The sequence below is a fragment of the Theileria parva genome, chromosome 1 (assembly GCF_000165365.1).
Source record: "Theileria parva strain Muguga chromosome 1, complete sequence, whole genome shotgun sequence".
Taxonomy (NCBI): domain Eukaryota; phylum Apicomplexa; class Aconoidasida; order Piroplasmida; family Theileriidae; genus Theileria; species Theileria parva.
The window spans coordinates 2,308,518-2,336,252 of NC_007344.1; the positions used below are offsets into that span (position 1 = coordinate 2,308,518).

Below are 27,735 nucleotides of genomic sequence, written 5' to 3' on the forward strand. Positions count from 1 at the left end.
AAGTTGTTTTTACTACTTTATATAGTTTATATATACTAATTTGTATGTGTATAGATATTTATACATTAATTGGTACATTATTGGTCTTCTTCCCGGTCGTTATCTTCAGGTTCTTCATCATCCTTAGATGTGTCATCAACATCATGATGTTCAGTGTCGTCATCAAGATCATCATCCGCATCTCCATTCGGATCCCCATCATCATCCTCGTCGTCCTTAAGATCTTCAGCATCCATATCTGAATTGTTATTGTCAGGATTAGGAGTATCATTATCGTTATCGGTGCCATTATCGACATCAGTATCGTAGGAATTTGAAGCATTTTCGTTGTTGGTGGGTGTGTCATCAGTATTGGTTTCAGTTTTCGCATTGGACTCAGAATCACCACTTGTTTCAGAACTTGAATCAGTTTTAGGGTTTGGTTTTGCGTCCTTTTGTACATCAGTAGAATGATCAGGTAGACCATTAATCGGAAGATTTAGCGATTTGTTTGTTTTCAGAAGAGTTTTTATCTGTTCCCCAGTTAAGGTCTCGTATTTTAGGAGTTCAGAGGCCAGAAGCTCAAGCTGACTTCTCTTACTCCTTAGTATGGACTCAGCTATGTGTTCTGCCTCCTTGATTAACTCTATTATTTCATTTTCGATTTTAACGTTGAGGTCAGTGCTTAATTTGTTGTTTAAGTTATTTAGGTTATGGAAGTTTAGTGATGCTAGTTTATTAGACATCCCATACTGGGTTATCATCTTGTAAGCAAGGTCTGTTGCAACAATGATGTCAGATGATGCACCAGACGTTACATTATCGAATCCAAAAACTAGTTTCTCGGCTAATCTTCCAGCCATGCAAACCGCAAGTCTTGATTTCATCTCGATGAGTTTGTAACTACTTTTATCATAATCATCGTTTGGAAGCTGTTCTACAAACCCCAAGGCAGTTCCTCTAGTGATTATTGTAGCCTTGTGGATTGGGTCAGTATTTGGGTAAAGGTAATATGCCACTAGTGCATGACCTGCCTCATGGTATGCTGTCATTTTTCTCTCAATGTCAGGCATTAACAGCTTCCTTTTATTTCCCATGATTATTTTATCTCTTGCCTCGTACAAATCACTCAACTCAACCATTAACCGATCTGCATTATATTAATGTTAATTATATAAAATAATAATTAGTTATGAATACCTTGTTTCACTGTTATCAGCGCCGCCTCATTAATTAAGTTTTTCAAGTCAGCTCCCGAGTATCCAGGAGTTATCTTAGAAAGTTCCTTTACATCTATGGTTTCCTTATTGTAGGTGACGTCCTTCAAGTAGTGTTGTAAAATCTCCTCCCTGCCCTTAATGCTAGGTAGGGGTATGTGTACAACTCGATCGAATCTACCTGGTCTTAGAAGTGCTCTATCTAGTGCGCTAAGCCTATTAGTTGCAGCTAGAATTGTAATTCCAGTTGAAACGTTAAACCCGTCCATTTCAACCAGAAGTTGGTTTAAAGTCTGGTCGTGTTCTCGGTTCTGTCCACTGAAAGAGCCTGATGCTCTCTTAGAACCCACTGCATCAATCTCATCTATGAATATTATACACGGAGCTATTTTACGGGCCTTATGAAATAAAGCTCTTATCCTTTGCGCTCCTTGTCCGACATATATTTCAACAAATTCAGGCCCACTTGTATATATGAAGGGTATACCAGTTTCTATGGAAGACATATTAGTTAATAAACTAACCTGTGGCCACAGCTTTTGCCAACATTGTCTTACCCGTTCCTGGCGGACCTACTAACAAAATGCCCTTCGGAACCTTAGCTCCGACTTTTTTGTATAGAAAGGGCTGCTTTATAAACTTAACTATTTCCTGAACATCCTCCTTCGCTTCGTCGATACCTAATTAGATTTTATAGTTATAGCATGTAGTAAGTTTACAACTAGAATTTATAGTTGAATTATTTAACTAAAATTTAAGATTAAAGTTCAAAATTTCATAGTTTTGTTAAATGAAATACCTAAAATGTCTTTGAAATGAACAGGTTCAAATGTGACCTCGGGTTTGGGAGGGGGATCTTGTTGTTTAGTTTGGGTCTTTGGTGGAGGAGGTGTAGGTGGACTCCTCTTCTTAGGTTCATTTTTAAAATCGTTAATATTATTTCCATTATATAGAAAATGTGAAATCATTGCAAAGAAGAACATGGTCAAAAAAAGGCCCAATGCTATGCCGATAACGTAAAGAAAAACTGATTTAGCGATAGACAAAATAGTTGTCAAGAAATCTAGTGACTTTGAAGATGCTTCCTTGGACAGTTTTTTAAAGAATTCGATAAATGAGCTAAAACCTGATGAGATTTCATTCGTGATTGTGGAAGATCCTCTAGAATCAGCGTTTTTTGATGTGTTGATACATTCATAAGGAACATGGAGTCCAAACCCAGTTCTGTGTTGTTGTGAAGGTTTGTTATAATTAATGCCTGTGCTATTTGGATAATAAAACAGATTATTTACTTCAGAATGGGATAATAACAGATCACGCTCACCAGATCCTGTGCTAAATCCATAAGGATCATCATTTATATCATCATATTGGTACACAGGTCGTGTCTGTGCTGAATTATCAGAATTTATATCAATGTTGCTTCGTTCTTCTGGGAAATTATGGCCGGTGAATCTTGAGTTGGCCACGACAGGGACCCTATGATCTGAATTGTTATACATTTAAATTAAACAGTTATAATGATACTAAATTTAAATCCATATTTCAGATAAAATTAACATTGTTTAACATTATACAAATTGTCTTATAATATTTATCATTTAGGAATCCAATAATTCCACCCACTACAATATCCTTCCAAGGATAAATATTGATTAATAACTACTTTTGTCCATTCTTCTTATAATTTTTATTTTATAATACTATTTATTGATAGATTTTTACACTTTTATTCTCATGTGTTGACTTTTATCAAATTCGGATCTTATCTGTACCAGCTTCTTTAACTTAATTAATGACTCATTTATTCGACACATTTTCTATTTATATTTATCATAATTATTAATTTTTTGTTTTTTTAACTATTGTTTAGTAAATACGAATACCTATTCGGTATTTTGATTTTTAGGGTTGTGATATACACTTTTCCTAACACACACTAAACTACAGTTTTAATCACTTTTATTTATAGATGTGTTATATTAAAAAATATTTTTTGTAATTTTTTTATCACTTTTGTACATTATTAAACTTTAATATTTACAATGATATTTAATTAAATGAAAATCAAATCAGAAGATGAATAATTTTAGATGTATAATAAGGAAAATAATAAATTTTAAAACCAGTTCTCTTCATTTAACAAACCGCAGTTTTTATACTATATCTTTTTCTAATTTTTATCTCACACCTCACTCTGTTAACTTTTTTCACTCTGACTTCAATTCTTCCAAACCAACTAAAACATTAATAGATTCAATCTCTTATAGTATAAATTACTATTCAAGCTCTAAGGATAATGAAGGAGCCGTTATAGAGTCTGGAAGGGAGTTTGATGAGATCCAACAACAGTTAAACTTTTCTGAATTTACCTCAAACTACTGGAGGAGCTTGAGGCTATCCAAACCTCTTCTCCTAACTTTCAACGTCGATAAATCAGTGGAGGCTAGGCTAATGGATGCTGTTGTGGGTTCTGGAGTTTTTTGCAAAAACGTTCCCTCTCTGGACAATCTATTTGAAACTATACTCCAATACAAGGAAACCAAAGGTATAAATACTTTTAGAAAACATTTGGATTTAGATTTGATCGGGTGTTATATGAATTTAGACAATAATTATGAAGCGTTCCTTAACTTGAATAAGGTTAGAATTTGATTTGAAAAGTTTTCAGGACCTTTTCGAGAAAATAAAACTCAGCTGTAATTCTGTCTTTTTAGACGTCACTTACCCCTACTACCAATCAGTTGACGATTATATGAAGATTTCTAAAATAGTATTTTTTAATCGAATTTTAATTTTCAGATAAATTTAATAAATCCTCATGTTATAAGGTTCTGTAACGGAACTCTAAAGTTTCTTCTTAATACTGACCTTGAATGCCCACTTCTAAAAGAAAACTCCACCAAAGAAGACTTTTCACTAGAACGATGTTATTACCTCTCAGAAAAATACAACTCTACCGTCATTGACTCAAGTTAGTTCCTATAAAAATATCCCTTTTAGGTGACAAGATAGCCGTAAGTAACCACAACAACATGGAGATAATTGTTTTCCCAAAACTACCTCAAATTTTAAATAAAATCCATGGTATTTAATTTTTATCATTTACAACACTTATATCACTTAAATAATTTAAATAAATTTTAATCAAATTTCTTTAAAAAATTTTATTAAGGGTATAATAATTGTTCTGGTGCTATAATTGCTTCCATGACTACACTTTCCAGTGAAGACTTCCTAGTTCCTTCAAGTGCAGCAATCTATGGGTTAGACTTTGTTTCTAGTGAAAGTGCAAAGAAAGCTAACGGGCCAGGATCAATGGTTTGTAAACAATTTTTAATATTGTTTAGTTTTATAACTTCATTGACACCTTATACAACCTGTCGATGTCACCCGATGACATACTCGAACATAAAACCTCTGTAAAATTTTATAAAAGAAAGTAACTTAATCTCCTATCTACCGTTTAATAGATGTATTTATGAAATTAGATGTCTAAATCCTCCAAATGAAATGCTTGTGAGTTATTGAATATGTACTGCTTCCTTGACTGAACGTCTGAGCCCATTAATAATTTAATGATTTCTGAGATTTCTGGCTGGTGACTGACTACTATGCGCTTTAAAATTCTCTTCTTAGGATCCATTGTTGTCTCCCATAACTGATTTGCCATCATTTCACCCAGACCCTTAAATCTCTGTATGATCAAATGCTTGTTTGTTTTACTTAGAGTTTTGTTTATGTTATACAAATCCAACTCATCACTTTGTTTATCCTGGGTTACATTCGATCCCAACTCTGTTTTTAATTCTATTTCCTCTACATTCCCCTCTCGGTCATCTTCATTATCTTCCAATTCATCTTCATACTGGGGTTTCTGGTCCTGAGTATCACCTTTCTCCTCATCCCCATCAGTTGTTTCTTTATGTTCATACTTAGAATTTAGTTCCTTTATTGTCCTTAATAAATGTTCTTGTGACCAAGAATATATATACTTTTTATTTCTCAGGTTTGTAATTCTGTAGAGTGGAGGGCTTGCCACATACACTCTTCCATGCAAATACAGACTTGGGCAAAGTCTGTACAGTAAACAGAGTAAAAGTGACTTTAAGTGGGAGCCGTCAACATCAGCATCAGTCAACAATATGATTTTCCCGTATCTCAACTTGTTAAGGTCTACTCAAATTAGGTGTAATTTAAACGTACTGTTGTTCATCTCTATGAATGGGTCCAATGCCACATCCGTTCCAGCAATTAAATCCTTTTGTCTCCATGTTACTGGATTTATTGAAATTCCAATACTGTTCATCAAAAGCTAAATTTGGTAATTAACCAATAATAACTATACCTGAATCTGTTGATTTTCCAGCACTTTACTATTGTCTGTTATCTTTTCAATGTTAAGGATCTTCCCCTTCAGGGGCAAAACCGCTTGAAATTGTCTATTTCTTGCCTGTTTTGCATTTCCTGCTGCACTTTCACCCTCGACTATGAACAACTCGTTGTTCTCGACGTTGTTTGAGCTGCATTCAGTCAATTTTCCTAAATTGTAATTATTAAAAAATTAGTGAAATTTTAAACTAATTAATGATCCAGATTTAAAAAACCTGAGATATTTGATATTAGGCTTGACGATTTTTGTCTTATAAGATCCTTAGCACTCCTGGCTGCATCGAATGCTTTTTTCGCAGCTTGTGATTTATTATGTATTGCTAGCAACAACTCCTTATTATTCTCCAGTATGTTAGTAAATTGTTCATTTACAATCTAAATTTATTAATTGAATATTGTTAATTCCAATACCTTCTCTGTTACTGTCTTTACTAATGCATTTCCCAGTTTAGTTTTAGTCTGCCCGTCAAACTCAGCTCCGGTAAGTTTAACTGATATGACAGCAGTCATTCCTAATAATTGTAAAAATCAAATTTTCTCAATATTAGATTTATATATAATCTATTTTAGAGTTAAACCTTCTCTTATGAATTCTCCGTTTAATGGCTTGACATTGCCCCTAAAATAGCCATACTTCTTCAGGAGACCATTTACACACTGAAAAATTATTTTAATAAACGAAATAATTATTATTTATTTAGTATAATACTCGTGTTATTGAAGTTTTAAATCCATCAATGTGTGTTCCTGCTATTGTGCTAACGTTGTTTGCATATGCCTTTATGAGAGCTGTGTACGACTCCAGTGACCAGGAGAACGACACTTCAACGTTAACATTGTTAATAACTCCCCTAATTCTAAAAAATAAATTAGTTTTAATCATTTTTTAAATTTAAGACTAGAAAACAAACGTGATGTAGCTTATCGGCTTATACAGAGGAGTTTTATCTTTAATCAATTCCTCCAAAAATGACCTCGTCCCACCAGTATTATGGTACAATTCTTCCCACGGTTCCTATGTTAAGTTATATTTTTTGTTTTAGCTTTTAAAACTTACATTGTTTTCATTGCTTATGCGGTAGTCAACCAATTTAATGAATAAACCAGGGTTTAAATATGACAATTCCTTTGCGCGGGTTTTAATCAAATCCAATATGAATCCGTTCTTACAACCAGAGCATTTAGTATCTAAATCATTTTTGTCGGTACTGGTACCAGAATTTTCTTCGTTTTCCGTTTCAGTGTGTTGGTGGTGCGTTTTAAAAATATGTTTGTAATCAGGCAGAAACCTTATTGTTGTTCCATATTTTTTTAGATTTGGATTCGGTTGATCGGTGGTTTCAGGTTCGGAGAATTCAGTCAGTGGTTTAGTGATGTTCCCTTTGGAAAGTTCTATATGGTAACTTTTAGAACCCTTGAAGACATCCACAATCAGGAACTCACTCAAGGCATTAACTACACTTAGACCAACACCGTGTAGTCCACTGCTATATTCATAAATTCTCTTTTCCTCAAGTTCTTTGCTACCTTTCTTGCTAGATTTAGAGTCATTTTTATCATCAGGTTTAACGGAAATTGAGTTCGGAGGGAAAATATCTTGAAATTTGCCTCCCGAATGAAGCACAGTTAGGACAGTTTCCAGACCAGATTTTCCTGTTTTGGGGGAGATATCACATGGAATACCCCTTCCGTTATCTGATACTTCAACTGACCCGTCATTCATGAGACTCACAGTTATCTTATTACAAAATCCTGCCAAATACTCATCAACCGAGTTATCAAGTACTTCGTACAATAGTTGATGCACACCTCTTTCTCCTGTATTTCCTATGTACATTCCTGGTCTCTTACGAACAGCATTTAATCCCTCCAGCACAATTATATCATCGCTTCTGTACTCTTCGTTATCCTGTAATTGTTGGACATTTTCTTCCCTCTGATCATCATCAGTGACAGAAGAAGGTATAAAATCATCTGTATTTTGGTTATTTAACTGAAACTTATATGTGTTTTTGTTAACAGTTTTAATGTTATCACGAGATGAAACATGATTATCCAGATTCCGTATGTTTATTTGGGTATTTCTTATTATTCCATTTCCATTTAACAAATATCCTGATGATACTTTTATTATGTTACATAAAATTATTAGTGTGTACAATAATCTACATTTATCATTATTCCAAATAAGGGACAATGAACTTGAAATCATTAAATATGATAAATTTTGATTTGTATCAGTTAAATTGACTTTTATCACGGATAGTAAAAGAAAATTTTGGTCATAAATATAAGTTCTTAATCAAGAAAACAAAAACAAATTTACACAAAGGTTATGTAAAGATTCCTAGGATAAATTTACAGAATATCATTATTTAATTATAAATATAATATAAATTATAAATTATTTATTTGTAAAACATTATATTATTTAAAAATGTGTCAATTAAAGTGGTTTAAAATAATAATCACTACAATAAGGCCAACGTGACGTCGGAATTAATGATGTATTAATTTAATTAATTCTATTTAAAATTCTTTTTATTAAAAAATATTTCAGCTTGTATAATTTTAATTTTAAATTATTTTAATAGTCAGTAATATGATTTATGTGTGTAGGAACTCGTTGTGTTGTTGATTTTTAACTAAAATAATTTATAACTCAAATGTGTATAAATTTCACAGCTTATTATTGCTCATGTTATTATTTTGATGGAGTTTCTTTTTAATTTTTTCTTCACATTGACATATTTGGCTGATTTTGGGGAATGCTCTGGAAGGTTTTTTTCTCGATCTTTAGGGCTATCAAACTCTCCTGTGCTGTTAGTTTAACACCACATTAACAATTTTTTAGTCAGAATCAAACCAGTAGGGATGAACTGTAGGTTATGCAAATGAATAAGTGTGTGTAGTTCTTTTCCTTACTTGAATGTGTACTACAACTTTGACCCAAAGGACTGGAGTAGTATTCGAGAACAACAATCAAGTAATTTTTAGTCATTTTATTCCTTTTAAGGATTGTCTAACTTTCGTAAAAGGCTATCACGACTACGGCGTCAAGTGGTCACCGATATGGTTATTTTTTAAACACACAAAAATTTCAGGATCGTATTAATCAGTTCATGGACATTGAGAAGAATCTAGCAATTAGTAGGTTAATATAGTTTAATTTCTAGACGCCAGGGGTAAACTGTTTCAAACTGCTCTATCTAGGAATGTACTACCAATTAAAACAGGTAATTAACTTATGAATATACAGATACCCTAGTGTGTAATAACTGTAAAATAAAATTAATATTTTACAGATAAAAATGAGAAGAACAGGGAACCAATTCGCTTGTATGACAATGTCACAAACGATATTCCTCATTTAAATTATTTGTACAAAATGAACCAGTAATTTTATACCTTTCATTTTATACATTCTTCATTGAAAAGGAGTTATCTACTTGAAAACTCCATCTTTAAAGGAATACAGTGAGAGAGAGTGTTTATCAGGGAATACAATTCAAAGTGTGTCATGTCCGTTGGTGTTATGCCTTTGCATATGTAGTGCGCAAGTGAATTTATGTACGGAAGTACTTCCACGGACTTTTTTGAGTTTTCAAGGAAGTTTATGTGGAAGTTTATGCCACGTTTGCACTCTAATTTTGAAATTGGAGGAATCGGTATGTCAAGTTCCACGAGAGCTTCTAGTTCGTACAGCATGAATAAGAGTGCTTCCTTGCAGGTGTTATCTCTAACTTGTTTTTCTTCATTGTTCAGTTCCGACTTATAGTGGTCAATTAGATCCTTATAGTCTACGGGGTATTCATGGTCATCTACCACACTTTCGTTAGAATACAAACTCTTGAAATTCGTCTTACTAGACCTCGTTTCAAACCTGACATCTTCTTCCTTGAGTTTATTTGGCACATAATCCAACTTATCTTTGATAGAGGTTGAGGTTTGAATCCTTTCGTTTGCAAGGATATTCTTTGTCTCCTTTGGGTTGTTTTGGTTGGATTGTTGCTGTAAGTTAATTCTCAACTGAGAAATTGGCTTAATTACGTCTTTCAAGGATATGTCGGGATAATTTGGTAACTCTGATTTGTTGGTAGGTTTCTGTGAGTTTCTGAAAGCGATTGCTAGTTTTCTAGCCCCTTCGAACCCATGCTTGTTTATTGAAAATATCTTCTCAATTCTTTTGCACTTTTTGTACGCCTGACCTACCCAACCCATTCTTCGTACAGTTGAGTTAAACCATACTCCTCTTATCTTTGGTAGTAGTTTGCTCTGTCGAATATAAGATTGCCTCAATTCTTCAGAGATCACATAAACATTTTCTGTTTCCGATGCTTTTTTTTCTTTTTCTAATACTTGTTCCTTGATCGGTAAGTTGTCAGGTGATTGTTCTTGTTCTTCAAATGAAGACCCCTGTGCTTTCTCCAAGAGTTCCTTGGTCTCCTCAACCAGTTGTTCCTTTGTAACTTCCTCTAACTCTTTCTCCTTTTCCAATAACTGGTCCTTATCAAAGGGAAATTCCTCCTTTTCAGGATCTTTGAGAGTTGACTCCTCAGTGTTTAGTGAAGAGTCATTTGTTTTTAATGAAAAGTCACAGTTATCGTTCAAGGAAGTTATGTAATCATCACTGGTTGTATAATTGTCAATAGTCTCGTAGTTGTCGCTGACTTCGTAATTATCTATGGTTTCATAGTTAAAGTTACTCAGAACTTCACTTGATGATGTTAATCTGGTATCTGTATCGTTCTTGTCCTTAAGGGTATCCCTAACCTTATCATCTAAGTTAGCATTCTCGTTAACTTTGTAATCATTTTCGTCATAAACTTCTTTCAAATTAGTGAAATTTTCCTCGAGTTCACTGCTTTCCTTGTAAATTTCACTCAAATTGTCATCCTTTTGAAAGTCGACATCACTTGAATAGTAACCTAATTTATCATATTCATAGGGATTTAGGCTATTCCTTCCACGTTTTTTAGGTCTAAGTGCCTCGGCTTCTTCAAAATTTAAATCAGAAGAGTCATAAGCTTTGTATGATTCGTTTAGTAAGGGCTCAGTGTCAACTGAATTGTCGTCAAATACTCCAAACTTTGTGGCTTTCATGATAAGCTACGTTTGATTTAAAGAGATATTTTACATTCAGGGAGATTTACTATATATTCTAGTAAAAATATGGTACAGAGTTACAAATATAATACAAAAGGGAGGTGGATATATTTACGGGGTGTAAATCATTCCATTTTAAAAAACTGTCTTATGAAGTTTAGCAAACCAAAATTTTCTGGTTTCTAATATTCTAGATAAGATTCAAATTAAAGTAAAGCACATTCGGATGTGTTAAACTATGTGTAATGTTTTGGGAGTGGTTTCACGTATTCTCAATTTAGAAAAGGAAACTAAATAATAACATCAACTAAGATTAGACAAAATGCAAAATGTGTTAATATAACGTAAAATTTAAGTGAATTTAAGAAGGAAGAATTAAAATAGGTATAGAAGTTTGAACTCTCAAATGATGAAGAAAATACAAATAACGAGAATACAACTAAATTATTTTAAATTTAGGGCAAACGACAAAATGTGCAAAGGTGTGCACGTGGAACATAATTACGTTGTCTAAACGGGGATAAAGATGTGTAAGAGGCTATGAAGGTGGTAAATGCGTAAAATTGCGCATGCATGCTTCAAAATAGACACATTAGAAAACATTCTGCATTAATGTGTAAGGAATTAATCACGATAATTCATAATAGGATTTTATGGGCAGATTAAAATGAAATTTTTTTAAAATAATCTAGGATTAATCCTAGAAGTGGATATCGGCACTTACATCTTGGTGCAAACAGTTATAAGTTATAAAACGTAAATTTATTATGTATTTTAACAAATAAACAATTGATTTGGACAATGTGTGTATGTATTAATACAACATCCCTAAACTTCCACTGTGTAAACAACCCTGATGTTGTGCTAATTATGTTCCACTATAAAATACTAGATTTAATAAACATAAATTTTTATGAAATGTACATTAATAAAAAATATTTAATGTGCTGGAGGGAAATTCCAGGGGGTAGGTTTGGCCTCCTCAGAATCGATATCTGTATCTTGGCCTTCTGGTCTTTCTATTCTCTTTAATTTCCTTCTCCATGGAGTTAAATCCATCTAAAAATAATTTAAACAAATAAATAAGTTACTATTTGATTTTGCTGGGTCGGAACAGTATCTGGTTTCCTGTTATATGTGTAAGAGCCTCCGTGTATGTGTGGTTCTGTTGGATCCGGTTTCATTCTCATATGGTCAACGTTTTGATTTAGCTCTGGAATAATTTCCCAATCATCATCTAAAGCTTTCAAATTTGTATAAATCCGTACCTGCTAATAAATTCGGTATGGGCAGCTTCCATGCCTCCTCGTATTCTCCCGTATATGGGTCGTTTTTTCTATTTGGTAAATAACTAAAATCTGATTTCTTTCCGTAATGTACATTCTTCTTTGTTATTGATGGATTCTTTCCCAGCTCGAAGTCCATACCCATCATCTTAACCTCGTCTGGAACTGAGTGTTCAAGTGTCACTATTGCCTTCTTATACATAGGCCCATTTCTGTAATATTTAGGTAGTCTACTTGAAAAGTCTCTTTTTATTCTAGGTATTTTAATTAGTGTGTTAACTTTAATGACCTTGGCATCGTAAAGCTTCCTTAAATACTCCCTTATCTCAAACTTGGTAAGGTTTATTGGAACTCTTAGGGCAAGTCTGTTCCGTTCTAGAAACGCTCCTGTTCTGTGAACACATATATTTTGCCATGGAAAGAAAATGTTCCTACACAATATATATGAGGTTAATGTACCTTGGAGATTTAGGCGGAGATGAAAGAATTCTGGTCAAAAACATAAGTGGATATCATATAAAATTAAGTGAAAGATATAATGTTACAAGTGTATAAGATTCCACCCATGAATCTTAAGGAAGGCATCCATCCAATTTACATATTCTCGTTTTCCAAACTTCGGACTTAAATTGAAGTAATAATAGGGCTTATTCGAGATATAAACATTCTGAATGAAAATATAAAAAGAAAAAGAAAATAAACAAACCTTGTTTGGTAGCGACACATGTGTGAAGTCAAAAGGCCCTATACTAAACACACCACCTTCAATATTAGAATCAATTTCCTTGATTTTTAGAGGTACAACTTCTTCAATCCCATGTAACTCCTATGATTTAATTTTAATTTAAGGAAAAATAGAATTCTGCTCACCTTCTCTTTAATGTAATTCTGAAATACAACATTGGATAAAAAACATGAGGATTCTTTAGAAATATTTTTATTTAGTCCGGGATTCTACAAGTAATTATTAATTATAATGTTAGATATGGATATCTTAAATATTTAACTCTTTATTAAATACCCTATTTAGAATAAATTTGACAGACAATTTGAGATAGAACAAATCCGATAAATTTAAATCAATTTCCTTCATTGAAATTGTCCGTATAACCCTGTCAAATAGCCTTTCCATTTGAGTGTCGTAGTCCTTTTCAAAAAGCTGTGATATTGAGTAGATAAATATCACCGAACTGACCAATCTCCCACTAGAAAGCTCAATAAAGGGTTCGAACATCTTTCCAAACAATGTAGACTCCAAAATTCCACAAACTCTCTTCGCGTCGTCTTTAAACAGACCAGACTCAGACGAAGTTAACAGAAGAGTTGCAAATATATCACTCAACTTATGGACATCGGTGGTCGAGTTTTTGATTTCCGTAATATGATGTTGAGTATTATTTTGATTATTTGAGTCGTTTGTCTTATAATTCGATAATAGTTGGTTGTAGTGATTGTGTGTTAAAGATAATAACTTTTTTAAATAGTCCTGGTCGACATAGAACCCACAAGTAATAAAATTATACAGTGCATTGGAGTGTGCCTTGAGTTGGTTTAGTTGATTTAAAACTACTTTCAAATTATCAACGTTCAAACTTTCAAGTTTTTTCAAGTAGTCATCTGGACCAGTAACGTTCAAACGAGTCAAAAAGGAACTCAAATTTTTACCCTCATTTAGTCTATCCAAAACTATAAAATCCTTTACTTCGTCACAATATTCCTGAAACTCTACCTCTGCATCCTTATACTCTTCTATATCATTCAAGTCTTCTCTAGACCCGAATGTAAAACATCGTAATTTATGTAAATTGGAACCTCTTACAAACTTGGCATTTGTGATGTAAAATGGGTTATGGAATCCAAATATTTTGTGTATTAGTTTTAATTTGGTAGTGTGCATTATGAACTATACGTTTGAGTAATGAATTTGTATTAAACATGGTACGATTTTTTGTGTTTTAATAATTAGAAGTAGTGAAATGAGATTTTGTTAGAAAATGATACCGTTTTTGTAGTTTTTTTAGGTCCAATAATAGCATCATCTGATGTAGACTCGACGTTATTGTCGGTTTTGACATCATCGCTGTTTTTATCGATTCCTAAATCATTTATTATTTTAGATAATCAAAAATAAAACTAATATTTAATCCAGGAGGGGAATTTCTATCAGTTTCGTTACCTTCTTTTGATGCTAATTGATCGGAAGGAGCTACACATTTAGTATCGTCAGAAATTGAGCTATCAACGAGTAATTCAGACATATCATTATTGAATATTAACTTAATCAGCTTGAATTTAAATATTTTGGGTAAATAATTGTTAATAAATGAAAAAACTCTATTATCCCTAAATTTTTTTCTTACCCACAAACACAGCTTTTTAAAATTAATTTGTTCAATAGAAGATATTAAAAAAATTAGATTATTTTTTATAATTTTTGATTTTGTAATTTTGAAGGTTTGTGTTTGAAAAAAACTAGATTTTTTAGTAGAATCCTTGGTCGATATACTGGTAGGCATTGATAAATCAAGAGAATTAATCTCATAATATAATATATTTAAGGTCTGAATCAGACTCTTAATTAGTTTTCAAATGTTTTCCCCAAATTTAAATTGATAATTTAGCGCGGAAATCTTATTTTTTACACACATTTAATATTTATTATTTATATTTACATTTAAATTATTTGACTAAAATTTCAATGTTGGTATATACTATTAACACATTGAAGAAAAATAAAAGCCTATTAGAGTATAAAAGATTGTAAATACGGTAAATCAACAGGGATGTGTACAGATGATCTATACCATAATAATTTTTATTTATTAATCAAACATTTTGTAAACTCATATAAGGAATATTAATATATAAATATAAATAAATAAATTCAAATAGGCAAAATGTGTTAAATAGTTAATAAGTAAGGATAATAATAGGAATGGAAAGTAATGGATGTGTAGAATCAAATCTGTTTCTATAATAATGACCACAAAAAATTAGTAAAAGGTTATAACTAAAGTTAAACAAGTTTAGAGTGTATTAATATAATAAATTTAATGAACATTTGGCATTAATAGATAGGTAATATTAGTAACAGGATGGGGGTTCAATATTCAAGGTTTACATAATTGAATTTTTTATTTTATCCAAAGCATTCTAACATGAATCATTTTTGACGGTTTTTAATAAGTGTGTTACTCCAAAAGATATTTTATCAGTTTTTGATATTTTGAAAGATGGAGAACGATCTGCTTTTGGAATACATTACAGAATCTAAAAATCTGTCATTTTTATATGACCCGAAATCATATTACAATCAATTATGTAGTATGATGAGAAATGCCAAGGAGAAGATAGTGATTTCTTGTCTATACATAGGAACACTACCCTTGGAACAAGATTTTGTAAATTGCATCTTTGAAGCAAAGGAAAATAACCCTGATTTAGTCGTAGAATTGCTCCTGGATAAACAAAGATCTATGAGAAGAGAAAATACAGGCAAATGTATCCTGGATTTAATCAAACCCCTTTTGAAACAAAAGAATGTTAGCCTCCGCTTATACCATTCACCACTGTGTGACCCACTTTTTAATGAAATATTGAGACCGCCATATTCGGAAGTACTAGGAACACTACACATGAAGATTTACGTAGCAGATAGTGTTACGGTTATCAGCGGAGCCAACTGCTCAACACCATATTTCACAAACAGAATGGATAGATACATGGTTGTGGATGACGAGCTTTTCTCAAATTTAATGCGTACAATAGTTAAGACGGTGGGAACAATAGCATATAAAACTACGGAAAATTTAGAGTTTGTATGGGACTCTGACCTGATTAACCCACTGGATGACTTTTTGCTTTTCAAGAAACAAATCTATAGACGTTTCGTGACTATGATAAAGATGTGTAACGACGCTTTGGAGCCAATTTTAATGGCAAAAGTGTTCGCAAACCTGGGCCCTGAAGAGAAGAAATCAAGGACTGGAAAACTGTTTAATAAGCTTGTTCACCGCAGGAAATCTTTAAGTGGGACAGGCAGTATATTAAGCAATCAGAGTGTTGGCCAAGAAACTTTTGACCACTCCAGAAGAGAAAGCTTCGACTTTTATACGCCAAGAGATGTAAACGAGGAGGAATTTTTGGAAGAGTTGTACATCAAAGAATCATTAAGCGGCAATTATTCAGTAAGCCCAAGATCATACCTAAAAAGGTCTAACAATAATAGCATTAATAGTTGGAGAAATATGAATGGGACTGCAAGAAGCGGTAGAAACATGAATGGATTTAAAACTATCAGACACAATGGGAAGCATGAATATTGCTCAATATGTAATAACTATAGCGGAACAGTACTTGATGACATCGACCACACTCCATATCGCATTATGAGACGTTATCCACCGATGGAAGGTTTTACAAGGTTTATGCTGTTCTTCCAGCTAGGATTCTCAGACCCGCCATTCAGACAAGATGAGGAGCTCTGCAAAGACCTCATGATTAAGTATCGTAAATCAGGGCATTCATTAATTTTGGCAACCTCTTACCTTAACTTCACCAAAGATTACTCAGATTTGGTAACATATATGCTTAATTGCAAGAGCTCAGAGAATATGGGATCATTTTATGTTTTAACTTCGTCCCCTACAGCGAACGATTTCCACAACTGTACTGACTCAAAGAGGCTAATTCCCAAGTTATACTGCCACTATCAAAACCTACTCCTGGAATACGTATTCAAGAGGAGCCCACGGTATTCCAAAGATAAGGACGAAGAAGAAAATGACTCATTCTACTATGAGTATCATAACCCAGGATACACATTCCATCACAAAGGAATATGGGTTTTCGAAGGAGAAATACCCAAAAACGCCAAAGATCTTACATTTGAAGAGTTTAAGAAGAGTATTAAGGGACCATGCGCCATGCTGATAGGAAGTTCTAACCTGTCAAGGAGGTCCCATAACAAGGACTTGGAAATGAATATTCTGGTAGAAACCAACTCAGTTAACGTTTTAGATCCACTCAAGTACGAAGCATACATCTTGTTTTCAAACGCAACGCCAGTCAAGAAAAGTACAACCTCAAAAAGATCAAAACTCATTTATCGTATATTTGCCTTCATCCTTCGCCAATATTTGTAATCCCCCATCCCCTACTCTCTTTCATTTTAATGTATTAGCATATTCTATTTTTTAAACAGATTTAATTTAAATAACTATATACAGCAAATGGTAGGATTAAGTTATGATTCATGTGTTTCACCTGCTGGTACTATATGTGTATAAATTCCAGGTCGAATCAGTTTCATTAAATTTTAAAAATATTTGTTTTGTTCATTTTAATAATATTAGTCCCCGGTTTTATCCCTCAAAGTCAACAAGCAGTGACACAGCTGACTTCAACGCTACAGAATCACCTTCCATTAAAAGTATGCTCTAACAATTATAATAATTCACAACGTTATAGGAATTGATAAACAATTTTTTAATATAAGTGATAAAACTAACAATAATAGTAAAAATAAAGAAAATTTTGACAAAAGTAAGACTATAAAATACATAAAGTTGTATAGTTAAATGGGCGTCCTTCGAAGCTAGAAGATTTACCTACAAATTGGCAAGATTTAATAAAAAACTGAGAAAGGTAAATTTTAAATTATAAATTTAGTTAAATTTTAATTTTTAACCAGGTTAAGAACAAGAGGAAGCTCATATATAGTAATTTCGATGTGGATGAAAATGAACTCAAGAAGATTAATCTTGAATCTAGAGATATAAACAAGTCAATACAGACTTTCAGAGCTCTGAGAAAATCATTTTTAAAATTTTTAAGAGGTTTAAGGTTAAACAATAATCCAGCAGTACCCTATGTGCCAGAAACCCTAAGAAGCCATAAAATACCTAATACGTACTATCAATTGTCTGATAAACCTAGTAAAAGGCGTCCTAAACGTACTATTAAGGATAAAGAATCTAAAAATCTATCTAATATCAATAGAGATAAGTCATGTGTAGAGAAGAAGGTCAAGAGGAACGATGAATATGTAGATTTCTTGAAAATATTATCAGAAATAAAAGGCAAAAGGTACTACAAAGGTAAAATTATTGGATAATCCCCTAATTATAATTATTATGGAACCTCCACTTAAGAATAATAAAAATACACCTCCCAAGGGTAATTCTACCGGAGTTACCATTTTTCAGTGGTTTCCCAAAAAAGAAGATCCTAGCCCAAAAAGTTTAAATGAAGAACCAGATCTTAGGGAAAATTCATTACTGCAAAAGGAGAGTGAACCTCAGCAACCTAATGAATCACAGAAACAAGGCCAGAACCTTCAGGAATACAGAGACCACTCAGGAGACGAAAGTAGCCAGAGCAAGGAACCTCTGGGAGATGGAGATGGTGAGAGTAGAAGGTCGAAAAGAACAGCAGCAATAAATCAAAGATTGCTGATGAAGAAAATCGCATCTCACGAACCAAATATTGAAGATGCAAACCAAGATGAACTTAAATATTCAGATAAAGGTGCCGTAAAAAGGAAAAGGATGAAAAGAGAGCACCAACGATCATATTCCGGCTCTAACGACCATGAACAATTTTTCAGGCCAGTTTCAGTCGCATACTCGACTAACCAACAGTTTTTTGGACTACCATTTCAACCACAACCTTACTATAACTACCAGCCTGGTTTTGGACAGCAGAGGTCATTTTCAGATACCTCAGCCGCCAGTTACAGCAAATATAATAATAGTTATAGCGGAGAGAGTTATGTTAACAAGCTTACTCCAGAACAAGTGGAGCACCAGGACCTTTTAGCCCAACAACTGAACGAGTTGAAGGGAAGTGATGTGTTCAACTTTAACGAGTTCGAATATCTGACCTCAAAACAGAAGAAAAAGAAAAAAATATTAATAAACAAGGAACACATATTTATAAAGGGGTTAAATTACATTGAAAACTACTTTAGCCAAAACCGAGAATCGCTTCTGCGCAAGGATATTTCAGAACTGAGGAAGCTGGGGCTGGAAAATGTGCAAGTGGACCCAGTGTTCTTTATTGAGTTGGGAGGGAAGTATGAACAATTCAAGGATGAAATCAAGGATATAAACAAGTCAATAAACTTGTTGCAGTCCAAATTAAACGAACTGCACTCTGAAATGGGTAAAACCATACCAAATAAAATTAACGAGCCTTCACCCTTTAGCTGCTCATCCTTATCGCCAACCTCAAGTAGGGATAAAGATAAACATAGTTTAAAGTTTGAGGAGATATTGGAGGAGATGAAAGACTTCCAGGATCTTGTAAATGACGAGCACAAGGAGAAGAGGAAGATATATAAGAATCTCGTAACTAGCACAAGCAAGTATATGATAAAGATGGAGCAGGACCTCGAGAAGAACAAAACAGAAAGAAACAAGCAAGTGTTGCTACTATATCGCAATCTCAGCAACTCAATTGATTTGTTCTGGAAAAAAATCGAGAAGTTTGCGTGGGAACATTTGAAGAGGGATTTACAGCAAGAACTTATAAAGAAGAAGAAGCAAAACCTCGACAAGTTCATACAAGATGCAATTAAGGTTTCAATTAGTGACCAGGACAGATATATACTTGACAAAAAGATTAAAACTGGCTCAACCCATAACCATACCACACAAAATTTTAATCAAGTGGATAACCAAAATCGCACACCAACGCCAAAAAATAAAACCCAACAACAAGATAAGGTTGAATCTTCCAAGGTTGGTGCGTCTCAAGACGAGGACCAGGTTGAGGATGAGTATGTAGTTAATAAGGACGAGGAACGTATGGAGCTGGATGATTTGAAGTTGGAAGATGAGATGGACTCTGATAAGGAAGAGAATGAATTGAATGACTTACAAAAAGAAGCTGAAATGCCATTGGAAGAACTTCTTAAGATGTACCAAAATCAACCTGACTATAGGCAATCTGAAGAAGCTGATGATGATGAAATTGAAGAAGTCACTGACTCAGATGAACCTGACCATGTATCTGATATTTCTATGCCCGATGAATCTCCACCCCCCAATGCTGATAAATCTGACGTTTCAAGGGTTGATAATGTTGATTCTTCCAAGGTTGGTGCGTCTCAAGACGAGGACCAGGTTGAGGATGAGTATGTAGTTAATAAGGACGAGGAACGTATGGAGCTGGATGATTTGAAGTTGGAAGATGAGATGGACTCTGATAAGGAAGAGAATGAATTGAATGACTTACAAAAAGAAGCTGAAATGCCATTGGAAGAACTTCTTAAGATGTACCAAAATCAAGCAGATGAAGTTGATTATGACCCAGTACCAAAAAAGAGCCATAAATATACAAATGATTACATCGGCACTGATGGGACCAGAGAAGATACTAAAGCCGATAAAACTCAAAGGGAGGAACCATCTTCCAAAAGTAGGATGGAGACCGTAACACCTTCTGAAAAAATTGGAACAGAGGAACAAAAAGATTGGGAAAATCATGTAGATGAAGAGGAAGATGGCGTAGATATCGAAGTACCATTTCTAATAAAAGGAGTTTTAAGACCATATCAAAAGGAAGGTTTGAGATGGTTAGTATCGCTCTATGAACGGAACATTAACGGAATACTGGCAGATGAAATGGGACTGGGGAAAACGCTACAGACGATCTGTTTGTTGGCGTATTTGGCATGCAACAAGGGGAATTGGGGTCCACATATAATTGTTGTACCAACGAGCATACTGCTGAACTGGGTGATGGAGTTTAACAAGTTTTGCCCAGGTTTCAAAATTCTAGCATATTATGGAACACCGGCAGAAAGATCGAAAAAGAGAACAGGGTGGAATAAACCACACTCCTTCAATGTATTAATCACCTCGTACAGTATTGTGGTCCAGGATTCGTATGTATTAAAGAGGAGAGCATGGGAATATATGATACTTGACGAGGCCCAAAACATTAAAAACTTCACTTCAAAGCGTTGGCAAACGTTATTGACATTTAATACAAAATATAGACTATTATTGACAGGTTAGTAGGTTATTTTATAAAATACATTTGAATACATGATATTGACTTTTTAGGAACACCGCTGCAAAACTCACTGCAGGAATTGTGGTCTTTGATGCATTTCATACTCCCAAATATATTCACATCCCATACACAATTTAATATTTGGTTCACAGATCCACTTAACCAGGCCTTGGATAACATGTACAGCAATAACCCGCTTTTTACAGACACGGAACTTGACAAGAAGAACAAGGAAAGAGAAGAAATGAACAAAAATAACATGGAACTTGTTGAAAAACTCCATGCAATATTCAGACCGTACCTCTTGAGAAGATTGAAAAAGGATGTGGAGAAGCAAATGCCCTCAAAATACGAACATGTGCTCAAGTGTACACTGACCAAACGACAGCAAGTTCTTTATGACGAGTACATTCACCTATACAACTTTTCTTCAAATAAGGAAGGCAGTAAAGATGAGAGGCTGAGTTACAGAAGTATGCTCAACATTCTGATACAGCTGAGGAAAATATGTAATCATCCAGACCAGCTCAAGTCACGCGATGTTCAAATCCCAATAGAATTTAATATTAATACACTCCAGCTGCCCTACCTCTTTCAAATCAGTGATGCCCTGAAACATAATTTCGATAATCGCAACCGTACCAGTAAGGTTAATAATGGTAACAAGGCTTCCTCAGAAGTGGGTTCTAAAAGACAAAGGACAGAAAGACTGATAGTTGATAAGTCATTTAAGAAGAGAAAACTGGCTCTGAATTCTGAACTTAGTTACCTTGCCCTAGATAAGTTATTGTCTAGTAGAGTTGAGAATAACAATAGGCATGCTCTGAATCAAAATTTGGTAACTGATGTAAATTCTGAGAAAGCCAAACCCTATAACCACTATAACGGATATGGTCTAAATAGTGAAAAGTTGAAGGCTGAACCACCTAAGAATCCTGAAGCGCCGAAGAGAATTATGATAAATGAGTTGTCAAGAGAACAGTTATTGCAGGGGCAAAAGATAAATCTAGGACCAATGAAGGATAAGTTCACACCAAGAAAATTCTCACCGAGTAAAAGACCGCTTGATGAACTCACTAATAAGTTTTTGAGTGAAAAGCTGTTGAATAGAGAAGATAGCATATTTAACTTCAACTTGAGGAACAAACTGGAGATAAATAGGATAATAGAGTCGTATCTGATACTGATTTTAAATTTTTTGGTAATATCGGTCAAGGTAGTTAGCAGGCCAGTGAAATTATATTTTTCCGGTACCCAAGGAATTAACTACAATAATAAAAACGACTGGTACATGAACGAAGTTAAAACTAAGCTCCTGAAAAGAGATGACAAGGATTACTATAAGAAGAATAGAGTCACAGTTGAGGCAGTTAACTCTAATTATAAACTACTTTTCCCCTCTAAACGTTCAATCAATGACGATTGTGGGAAATTCAAGGTACTGGGGCCTTTACTCCTGAAATTGAAATCTGAAGAACATAGGTGCATTATTTACACTCAGTTCTCAAAAATGCTAGATATTCTGGAAAACTGGATCAACTTCATGGGCTTCACATACATCAGGCTAGATGGTTCAACGAAGGTATTTGTTGCACATAGTTACATTTATTATCACGGATTTATGATGATGTTTAGATTGATATGAGGCAGAAGATAATAAACAGGTTCAATGAAAACACTAAGATTTTCCTTTTCATTAGCTCCACAAGAACGGGTGGAGTTGGGATTACACTGACAGGAGCCGACACTGTTATCTTCTACGATACTGACTGGAATCCAGCTATAGACCGCCAAGCTATGGATAGGTTCAAATATAATTATTTATAAATTTTCATACATAACTATTTAATTTATATATATTATACAAATTATATACAAACCTATGTTTACCCAACTGTAATTTCTTCAGGTGTCACAGAATTGGTCAAACCAAGGACGTGAATGTGTACAGATTAATTACTGAACATACAGTTGAGGAGAACATATGGAGAAAGCAGTTGCAAAAGAGAAAATTGGATGACTTGATTGTGGATCAAGGACAATTCGACATTCAGCACAACAACTGGTTTTCAAACCTGGACACCTTGATAAACATATTCCAGGTAAATCTAAAATTGTAAATAGCTTTTAGAACAAGAGAGATGAGGGAGATGAAGAGGATATTTACGGGAAGAAGATACTCCATGAAAGTAACGTGGATGAGACACAATTTCAGACAAAAGGTGTCCAGAACATCAAGATGCTCATTGAAGTTGAGGATGCAGACGATTCAATGGCCTTGAAAAAACTCAAGAAGGAGAATGAAAATATAAATAAACAGGTTAGGACTCTGAATTTATGTGTTTTTAGGATTTCGAATCGGATATTATAAACAGCATCCCTGGACTGGTCAGTTACTGCATTCAATTCTTACTCAAATACCAAACTGTGGCTTTGGAAAGGCAAGTTGAGAACATGAAGTTGAAGATACAAATCGAGGACTATCAGAATCAGCAAAACAATGAACAGGAGGAAGATGAAGAAGATATATACACAGACTACACAAGTTCTGAAAACGAAGAACTATCTCAAGAGGATGAACTGTCAGAAGATTCACAGTAATCGCTACTTAATATACTTGTTGATTAAATTCTTGTAATATACAGCACTTTCATTAGGGTCCTAAGACACTATTAGTAACCTTAAACTTACATCAGTATCAGTAATTGCTCTAGATATTGGTACAATTAAGCCTCCCTTATTCTTGTTTAACCCTAAACATCGTGTTTGTAAGTGATAGTATGTTTTACCGTATTTTAGTGTTTGTTCTAGGTCTCCGCCCTGCGATCCTACACCTGGCACCAAGAGATAACATTCATAGTTTTCCCTAATCCTCTTAATCTCTTCAACACAATTTGAGCCGACAACATAGCCAAACTTGCAATTACAATTATTATTCTCTATTACATATCATTAAAGAGTTAATATCAAGTTAACCAATAATTAATCTTATGTTAACTGTAATTGTTAATAGCCAATATCCTGATAACTGGTAATAAATAATTAAATGATAGTTAATAAAGTGTTTTAAACCTAAGAATTTTTCAGATTGATGAATAACACGTAAATATAGAGGAGTGCCGTCCTTTAAAAGAGCAGATTGGAACTCTTTAGACGACTCGTTGGAGCATTTAGCGAGGATGAAAAGGTCATTTACAAAATTGCCAGAAGAGTCAGAACAGAAAGATTTGAGTACGTCAGAGCCAAGAAATGTGTTTAAAGTGCAAGAATCTGCTTTAAGTTCGTCAAACACAAATTTCTTGTAGTATTCGGTGGTCGTGCCAATGTCACCCAGTTTACAGTCTAGCAATACGGGGATATTTAATTCTCGTAAATATTTACACAACTCTACCAAAACCTGTAAATCGTTATTATTCTGAGATATATTAAATATTTAAAGAGATTGAGTAATAGAAGTAACTTTTAGGTGTAGAAGTAATTAAGAATTATAAAATAATCTTTTAAAAATAAAAATAGAAAGTATATTAAAGTGGAATTGTAGGAATCCTAAATATAACTTTTAACCTGAACTCCATCAGCTAATCTGGGTAAGAAAAAGGCTAAATTAGGCTTTACACAGCAAACATGCTCTAGTGTGTTGCTGAAAATGTGTAAGCAGTACAGTTTAAGCTTAACATAAGTAGAGTCCTTATCAGTTTTATATAAATTTACATTTCCCTCTATATTAAGTTGGAATAATCTTTCAAATTCCTCGGTTTTTGAAAATTTATCCACTTGCTCGGCTCTAGGGTCCAAGCCTAGGCAAAGAATCGTAGATTTTGATCTGATTCTGGCCTCTAACTTCTCAAAGAAACCCATTCAAATAAATAAAAGTGTATTTGGAAATAATTAAAAATTACAAGTTTGAAATTAGTGAGTCTATGGAGGATAAGTCCACGCACAACCACTTCGACCTTGAATTTGGTATAAACATTTGTTCAAGAATCTCGGGCGAGTTGTGGTAAATCTCAGAAAAATCAGTTCCATAACTCCTTTTCTGAGGTTTAAAGCCATTATTTACAACATTTAAGTTGTGGTAGGTGTAATTCTCATCTTTAAAGCTGTTATTTACACCATTTAAGTTGTGGTAGGTGTAATTCTCATCTTTAAAGCTGTTATTATCCGACGAACGGAAGCTCGGTGTTAATTCTGGAGTATCAAACAAGAGGTGTTGATTGTGCTGTAACCACTTCTTATTCGGTGTTTCCTCACAATTAAGGATTTTGAGAGAAAGTTTACCCGTTCCAGGTATAGTTGGTGTTTCAAATGATCTAGTGGGCTTTTCTAGTCTTAGTTCACACTTGTGTATCTCATAGTTGTTTGTAAAAACTCGATCCCGACCAACTGGGATATGAAACTTGTCATTATCTGAAATTACTGAAAATGTGTAATTTACTCTCTGGCCCATAGTCAGCATAGTCCTAGGGGCAAAACCGGTAAAACTAATCAATGAATAGTTTTTCCATGTGTTTAAGACCTCAGTGTTCACATCCTCGATTAGCAAATTTGAAAGCCTGTCATTGGTTAAAATAATTGTATTCTTATCACTTTTCTTAAACTGAGCATTGTTAATATTTTTTAAACAGTAATCAATATGGCAATGGTAGGAGTTTTGAACACTAGTCTGCTTCATGTACTGATCAAACAACTTAATCTCATCCTCTGTAAACTTAACAATCCCAGCCAGTAGAAAATAGTTGTCGTCATAAGAATAACTATTAGTTAGATATATGGATCTGTTCTCATGAAGTTTGGCAAAAAAATCATAATTTGGTCTATCCGTTTTCTCCAAGTGGTACAATAGTTTCTTGTAGCACCTCACAGGTAACACGATGAGCGGGTTCTCACCTGAGGATTCGAAAAAATTAAGTGCGTCCTTCAACTTGGTGTAATCCAATATTCTTGTTTTGTTCCTGTAATAACCAACATTTTGTCCGTCAATAATGCAGGTGTAAGGGTTTCCATCGACTGACGCTTTGAGTAAAAACGTGTAGAACTCAAATAGTGGGAAAAACTCCCTAACTGAAGTATTAAAAATGGACTTTATCATCTTCGAGAATATCTCGAACCGATCTGAGTCTGAAATGTCCTGAAACTGAATTTTAAATTTGCAAAAGTCGCAGGAGCCAAATGGTACTGGTGAATTGCCAGAACTCACTGAAACAATTCTGAACAGTCCAGGTGCCAAATCCCTGTAGTTCTTCTCAAGAATACCTGCAAACTCATCGGTTATGTTAAAAGCGTGTAAATTGCTCTTTTCATACAACTCCAAACCTTGTTTAATCCATTTCTTCAACTCAGAGAATAACTTCGCGTTTAATCCGTTTTGTTCATTTTTTAAGGCTTTAAATCTGTGTGCCAGCGAGACTAGAAATTGCACCAAGTAAAGCCCATTTATCTTCCTATTTAACCTTTCAGACATGTATTTTATTATGTAAAAAATAGATTCATAGTCCTTCCTACGGAAAAAGTTTTCAATAATCAGGGAGAAATTCCTGTTCCGTCCCAGGTTAACCTTGTTGGTGTATTCAATTAATTCGAAGGATTTATCAATCCTTGCCTTTAAATCTGTTCCATAATAATCATCTCTGAGGTGTAATAGTGTTATCCCTTCAAAAAGGAGAGTTGTTCCCTCCAAGCCTAATGTAGATCCCACTTTATACAACTCTGGGATTGGCAAGTTAGTCTCATGAAATGTAACCATAAATAACCCCAGGGATTTTGACAAGAATTCTAACATATTGAACAGTTTTTTTCTTACTAATTTTGAAATATTTGGCTTCAACACCCTCCTCCAAAGCTTGGGAATCCTTTGGGAACTGAGTGGGTCAAAGTCCGTCAAATATTCGTACGTGAAAGGGAAACCATGTTTAAAGTGTTTATAATTAAGTGGTTTGATAAGGTGATGAGGCTCAATTTTATCAATTTTTTCCCCCAATTCTATCTTTATTTCCCCCAGTTTACTTACATAATCCAGTTCAACTGGCGGAGTGAAAAGTTCCGAAACCACATGTGAAGCATTTCCTAAGATGTCCTTTAGTTCGTTATAGAATATTTCAGGCTGATTTTTATCCACTGAACTTGAGAACCTAATAAGTTCTCCTATTAGATTAGATAAATAGTCATAATCAACTGACTCGGTTGTTGGCACCACCTCAGACTTCACTGCAGTTTCGGTTATCCCTGTAGAAATGGCATGGTTCCTTACTCTATTATATGATACAGGAGTGTTTATAACACTTTTTAAGCTTAATTTATTGTAATTACTGCATTTGAAAGAATAAACAAAATTGTTTTTGGCTCCATGGTTGAGGAATCCATTTTCAGAATTGAGATATGATTCTAAAGCTGTAAAAATCCAAATCCAGTAAAAGATTTTGAACATCCATAACATATTAATTCTTCGAAAATGAGATTTTTTACATCCATAGCACTAAAAATGTGAAAATTCTTAGAATCCTAAATGTGAACTAAATAATTTAAATGTGTGTTATGGAATCTTTTATAAAAAATGACGAGATTTTTAAAATAACATTAAGAATAGTTTATCTTTATAAGTTTCATATTAATTACATCAAATTGTTAGAGAATCCAAGACAAGAGTTATTATACAGAGAATTTTATAAATTACAAAAATAACAATTTTTAATTAATAATAAATGCGAATTTTAAAGTTAACAGACATAAAATTAGTT

The 27,735-nt window shown here is 33.8% G+C and overlaps 13 protein-coding genes across 13 annotated transcripts; 5 read left to right on the top strand and 8 right to left on the bottom strand.

Moving 5' to 3' along the window:
• Positions 1-51: 51 nt before the first annotated feature.
• ftsH (ATP-dependent metallopeptidase HflB family protein) lies at positions 52-2,787 on the bottom strand. The gene is made up of 4 exons (XM_761550.2): positions 1,996-2,787; positions 1,721-1,876; positions 1,180-1,689; positions 52-1,129 (listed from the first exon to the last, which is right to left on the bottom strand). Exons 1-4 carry the CDS (start codon positions 2,696-2,698, stop codon positions 78-80), a joined length of 2,421 nt encoding a protein of 806 aa, XP_766643.1. The 5' UTR covers positions 2,699-2,787; the 3' UTR covers positions 52-77.
• A 327-nt stretch (positions 2,788-3,114) lies between these two features.
• Positions 3,115-4,666, top strand: TpMuguga_01g02750 (Hydroxyethylthiazole kinase family protein). The gene is made up of 7 exons (XM_761552.2): positions 3,115-3,744; positions 3,778-3,839; positions 3,868-3,969; positions 3,999-4,170; positions 4,200-4,283; positions 4,372-4,517; positions 4,547-4,666. The coding sequence occupies exons 1-7, from the start codon at positions 3,276-3,278 to the stop codon at positions 4,640-4,642; spliced, it is 1,131 nt and encodes a 376-aa protein (XP_766645.2). The 5' UTR covers positions 3,115-3,275; the 3' UTR covers positions 4,643-4,666.
• Positions 4,667-4,676: 10 nt separating this feature from the next.
• gyrB (DNA gyrase B family protein) lies at positions 4,677-7,800 on the bottom strand (the record flags this gene model as incomplete). The annotated part of the gene is made up of 9 exons (XM_061305148.1): positions 4,677-5,372; positions 5,403-5,511; positions 5,545-5,738; positions 5,804-5,963; positions 6,000-6,100; positions 6,167-6,245; positions 6,298-6,445; positions 6,500-6,603; positions 6,646-7,800. The coding sequence occupies 9 exons, from the start codon at positions 7,798-7,800 to the stop codon at positions 4,684-4,686; spliced, it is 2,739 nt and encodes a 912-aa protein (XP_061161713.1). The 3' UTR covers positions 4,677-4,683.
• Positions 7,801-8,106: 306 nt separating this feature from the next.
• Positions 8,107-9,002, top strand: TpMuguga_01g02365 (uncharacterized protein). Its single transcript, XM_061305217.1, has 7 exons — positions 8,107-8,410; positions 8,443-8,469; positions 8,501-8,574; positions 8,605-8,663; positions 8,693-8,738; positions 8,765-8,824; positions 8,894-9,002. Exons 1-7 carry the CDS (start codon positions 8,301-8,303, stop codon positions 8,986-8,988), a joined length of 471 nt encoding a protein of 156 aa, XP_061162050.1. The 5' UTR covers positions 8,107-8,300; the 3' UTR covers positions 8,989-9,002.
• Positions 9,003-9,029: 27 nt separating this feature from the next.
• Positions 9,030-10,691, bottom strand: TpMuguga_01g01126 (AP2-coincident C-terminal family protein; the record flags this gene model as incomplete). Its single annotated transcript, XM_761554.1, has 1 exon — positions 9,030-10,691. The coding sequence occupies one exon, from the start codon at positions 10,689-10,691 to the stop codon at positions 9,030-9,032; it is 1,662 nt and encodes a 553-aa protein (XP_766647.1).
• A 918-nt stretch (positions 10,692-11,609) lies between these two features.
• TpMuguga_01g02660 (Ribosomal protein L23 family protein) lies at positions 11,610-12,483 on the bottom strand (the record flags this gene model as incomplete). The annotated part of the gene is made up of 4 exons (XM_061305254.1): positions 11,610-11,753; positions 11,786-11,931; positions 11,963-12,411; positions 12,440-12,483. The coding sequence occupies 4 exons, from the start codon at positions 12,481-12,483 to the stop codon at positions 11,634-11,636; spliced, it is 759 nt and encodes a 252-aa protein (XP_061162051.1). The 3' UTR covers positions 11,610-11,633.
• Positions 12,484-12,521: 38 nt separating this feature from the next.
• TpMuguga_01g02655 (uncharacterized protein) lies at positions 12,522-13,877 on the bottom strand (the record flags this gene model as incomplete). Its single annotated transcript, XM_761556.2, has 4 exons — positions 12,522-12,647; positions 12,687-12,806; positions 12,851-12,934; positions 13,002-13,877. The coding sequence occupies 4 exons, from the start codon at positions 13,875-13,877 to the stop codon at positions 12,522-12,524; spliced, it is 1,206 nt and encodes a 401-aa protein (XP_766649.2).
• Positions 13,878-13,942: 65 nt separating this feature from the next.
• TpMuguga_01g01129 (uncharacterized protein) lies at positions 13,943-14,522 on the bottom strand (the record flags this gene model as incomplete). Its single annotated transcript, XM_761557.1, has 3 exons — positions 13,943-14,076; positions 14,157-14,265; positions 14,454-14,522. 3 exons carry the CDS (start codon positions 14,520-14,522, stop codon positions 13,943-13,945), a joined length of 312 nt encoding a protein of 103 aa, XP_766650.1.
• Positions 14,523-15,022: 500 nt separating this feature from the next.
• Positions 15,023-17,169, top strand: pgs1 (PLD-like domain protein). The gene has a single exon (XM_761558.2). The coding sequence runs from the start codon at positions 15,214-15,216 to the stop codon at positions 17,122-17,124; it is 1,911 nt and encodes a 636-aa protein (XP_766651.1). The 5' UTR covers positions 15,023-15,213; the 3' UTR covers positions 17,125-17,169.
• Positions 17,170-17,177: 8 nt separating this feature from the next.
• Positions 17,178-18,868, top strand: TpMuguga_01g01131 (uncharacterized protein; the record flags this gene model as incomplete). Its single annotated transcript, XM_761559.2, has 4 exons — positions 17,228-17,411; positions 17,450-17,524; positions 17,556-17,626; positions 17,673-18,095. The coding sequence occupies 4 exons, from the start codon at positions 17,228-17,230 to the stop codon at positions 18,093-18,095; spliced, it is 753 nt and encodes a 250-aa protein (XP_766652.1).
• SRCAP (SNF2 family protein) lies at positions 18,436-23,627 on the top strand (the record flags this gene model as incomplete). Its single annotated transcript, XM_761560.2, has 6 exons — positions 18,436-20,998; positions 21,052-22,583; positions 22,637-22,806; positions 22,911-23,103; positions 23,133-23,321; positions 23,351-23,605. 6 exons carry the CDS (start codon positions 18,436-18,438, stop codon positions 23,600-23,602), a joined length of 4,899 nt encoding a protein of 1,632 aa, XP_766653.1. The 3' UTR covers positions 23,603-23,605.
• pyrF (orotidine 5'-phosphate decarboxylase) lies at positions 23,578-24,934 on the bottom strand. Its single transcript, XM_061305149.1, has 5 exons — positions 24,566-24,934; positions 24,074-24,398; positions 23,791-23,940; positions 23,693-23,754; positions 23,578-23,662 (listed from the first exon to the last, which is right to left on the bottom strand). Exons 1-5 carry the CDS (start codon positions 24,857-24,859, stop codon positions 23,606-23,608), a joined length of 888 nt encoding a protein of 295 aa, XP_061161714.1. The 5' UTR covers positions 24,860-24,934; the 3' UTR covers positions 23,578-23,605.
• On the bottom strand, positions 24,897-27,580 carry TpMuguga_01g01134 (Zc3h12a-like Ribonuclease NYN domain protein; the record flags this gene model as incomplete). Its single annotated transcript, XM_761562.2, has 1 exon — positions 24,897-27,580. Exon 1 carries the CDS (start codon positions 27,432-27,434, stop codon positions 24,897-24,899), a length of 2,538 nt encoding a protein of 845 aa, XP_766655.2. The 5' UTR covers positions 27,435-27,580.
• Positions 27,581-27,735: the final 155 nt, after the last annotated feature.

Coding starts and splice junctions, on each gene's coding strand:
- ftsH (XM_761550.2), bottom strand. CDS start 2,698: ATGTATAACAATTCAGATCATAGGGTCCCTGTCGTGGCCAACTCAAGA. Junction 1,877..1,995: donor TCATTTCAAAGACATTTTAG/GTATTTCATTTA, acceptor AAATCTAATTAG/GTATCGACGAAGCGAAGGAG. Junction 1,690..1,720: donor GGCAAAAGCTGTGGCCACAG/GTTAGTTTATTA, acceptor TGTCTTCCATAG/AAACTGGTATACCCTTCATA.
- TpMuguga_01g02750 (XM_761552.2), top strand. CDS start 3,276: ATGAATAATTTTAGATGTATAATAAGGAAAATAATAAATTTTAAAACC. Junction 3,970..3,998: donor ATATGAAGATTTCTAAAATA/GTATTTTTTAAT, acceptor TTTAATTTTCAG/ATAAATTTAATAAATCCTCA. Junction 4,518..4,546: donor CTAACGGGCCAGGATCAATG/GTTTGTAAACAA, acceptor AATATTGTTTAG/TTTTATAACTTCATTGACAC.
- TpMuguga_01g02365 (XM_061305217.1), top strand. CDS start 8,301: ATGGAGTTTCTTTTTAATTTTTTCTTCACATTGACATATTTGGCTGAT. Junction 8,411..8,442: donor CTATCAAACTCTCCTGTGCT/GTTAGTTTAACA, acceptor ACAATTTTTTAG/TCAGAATCAAACCAGTAGGG. Junction 8,739..8,764: donor TGAGAAGAATCTAGCAATTA/GTAGGTTAATAT, acceptor TTTAATTTCTAG/ACGCCAGGGGTAAACTGTTT.
- pgs1 (XM_761558.2), top strand. CDS start 15,214: ATGGAGAACGATCTGCTTTTGGAATACATTACAGAATCTAAAAATCTG.
- pyrF (XM_061305149.1), bottom strand. CDS start 24,859: ATGGGTTTCTTTGAGAAGTTAGAGGCCAGAATCAGATCAAAATCTACG. Junction 23,941..24,073: donor TCAATCTGAAAAATTCTTAG/GTTTAAAACACT, acceptor GATATGTAATAG/AGAATAATAATTGTAATTGC. Junction 23,755..23,790: donor AGAACAAACACTAAAATACG/GTAAAACATACT, acceptor CACGATGTTTAG/GGTTAAACAAGAATAAGGGA.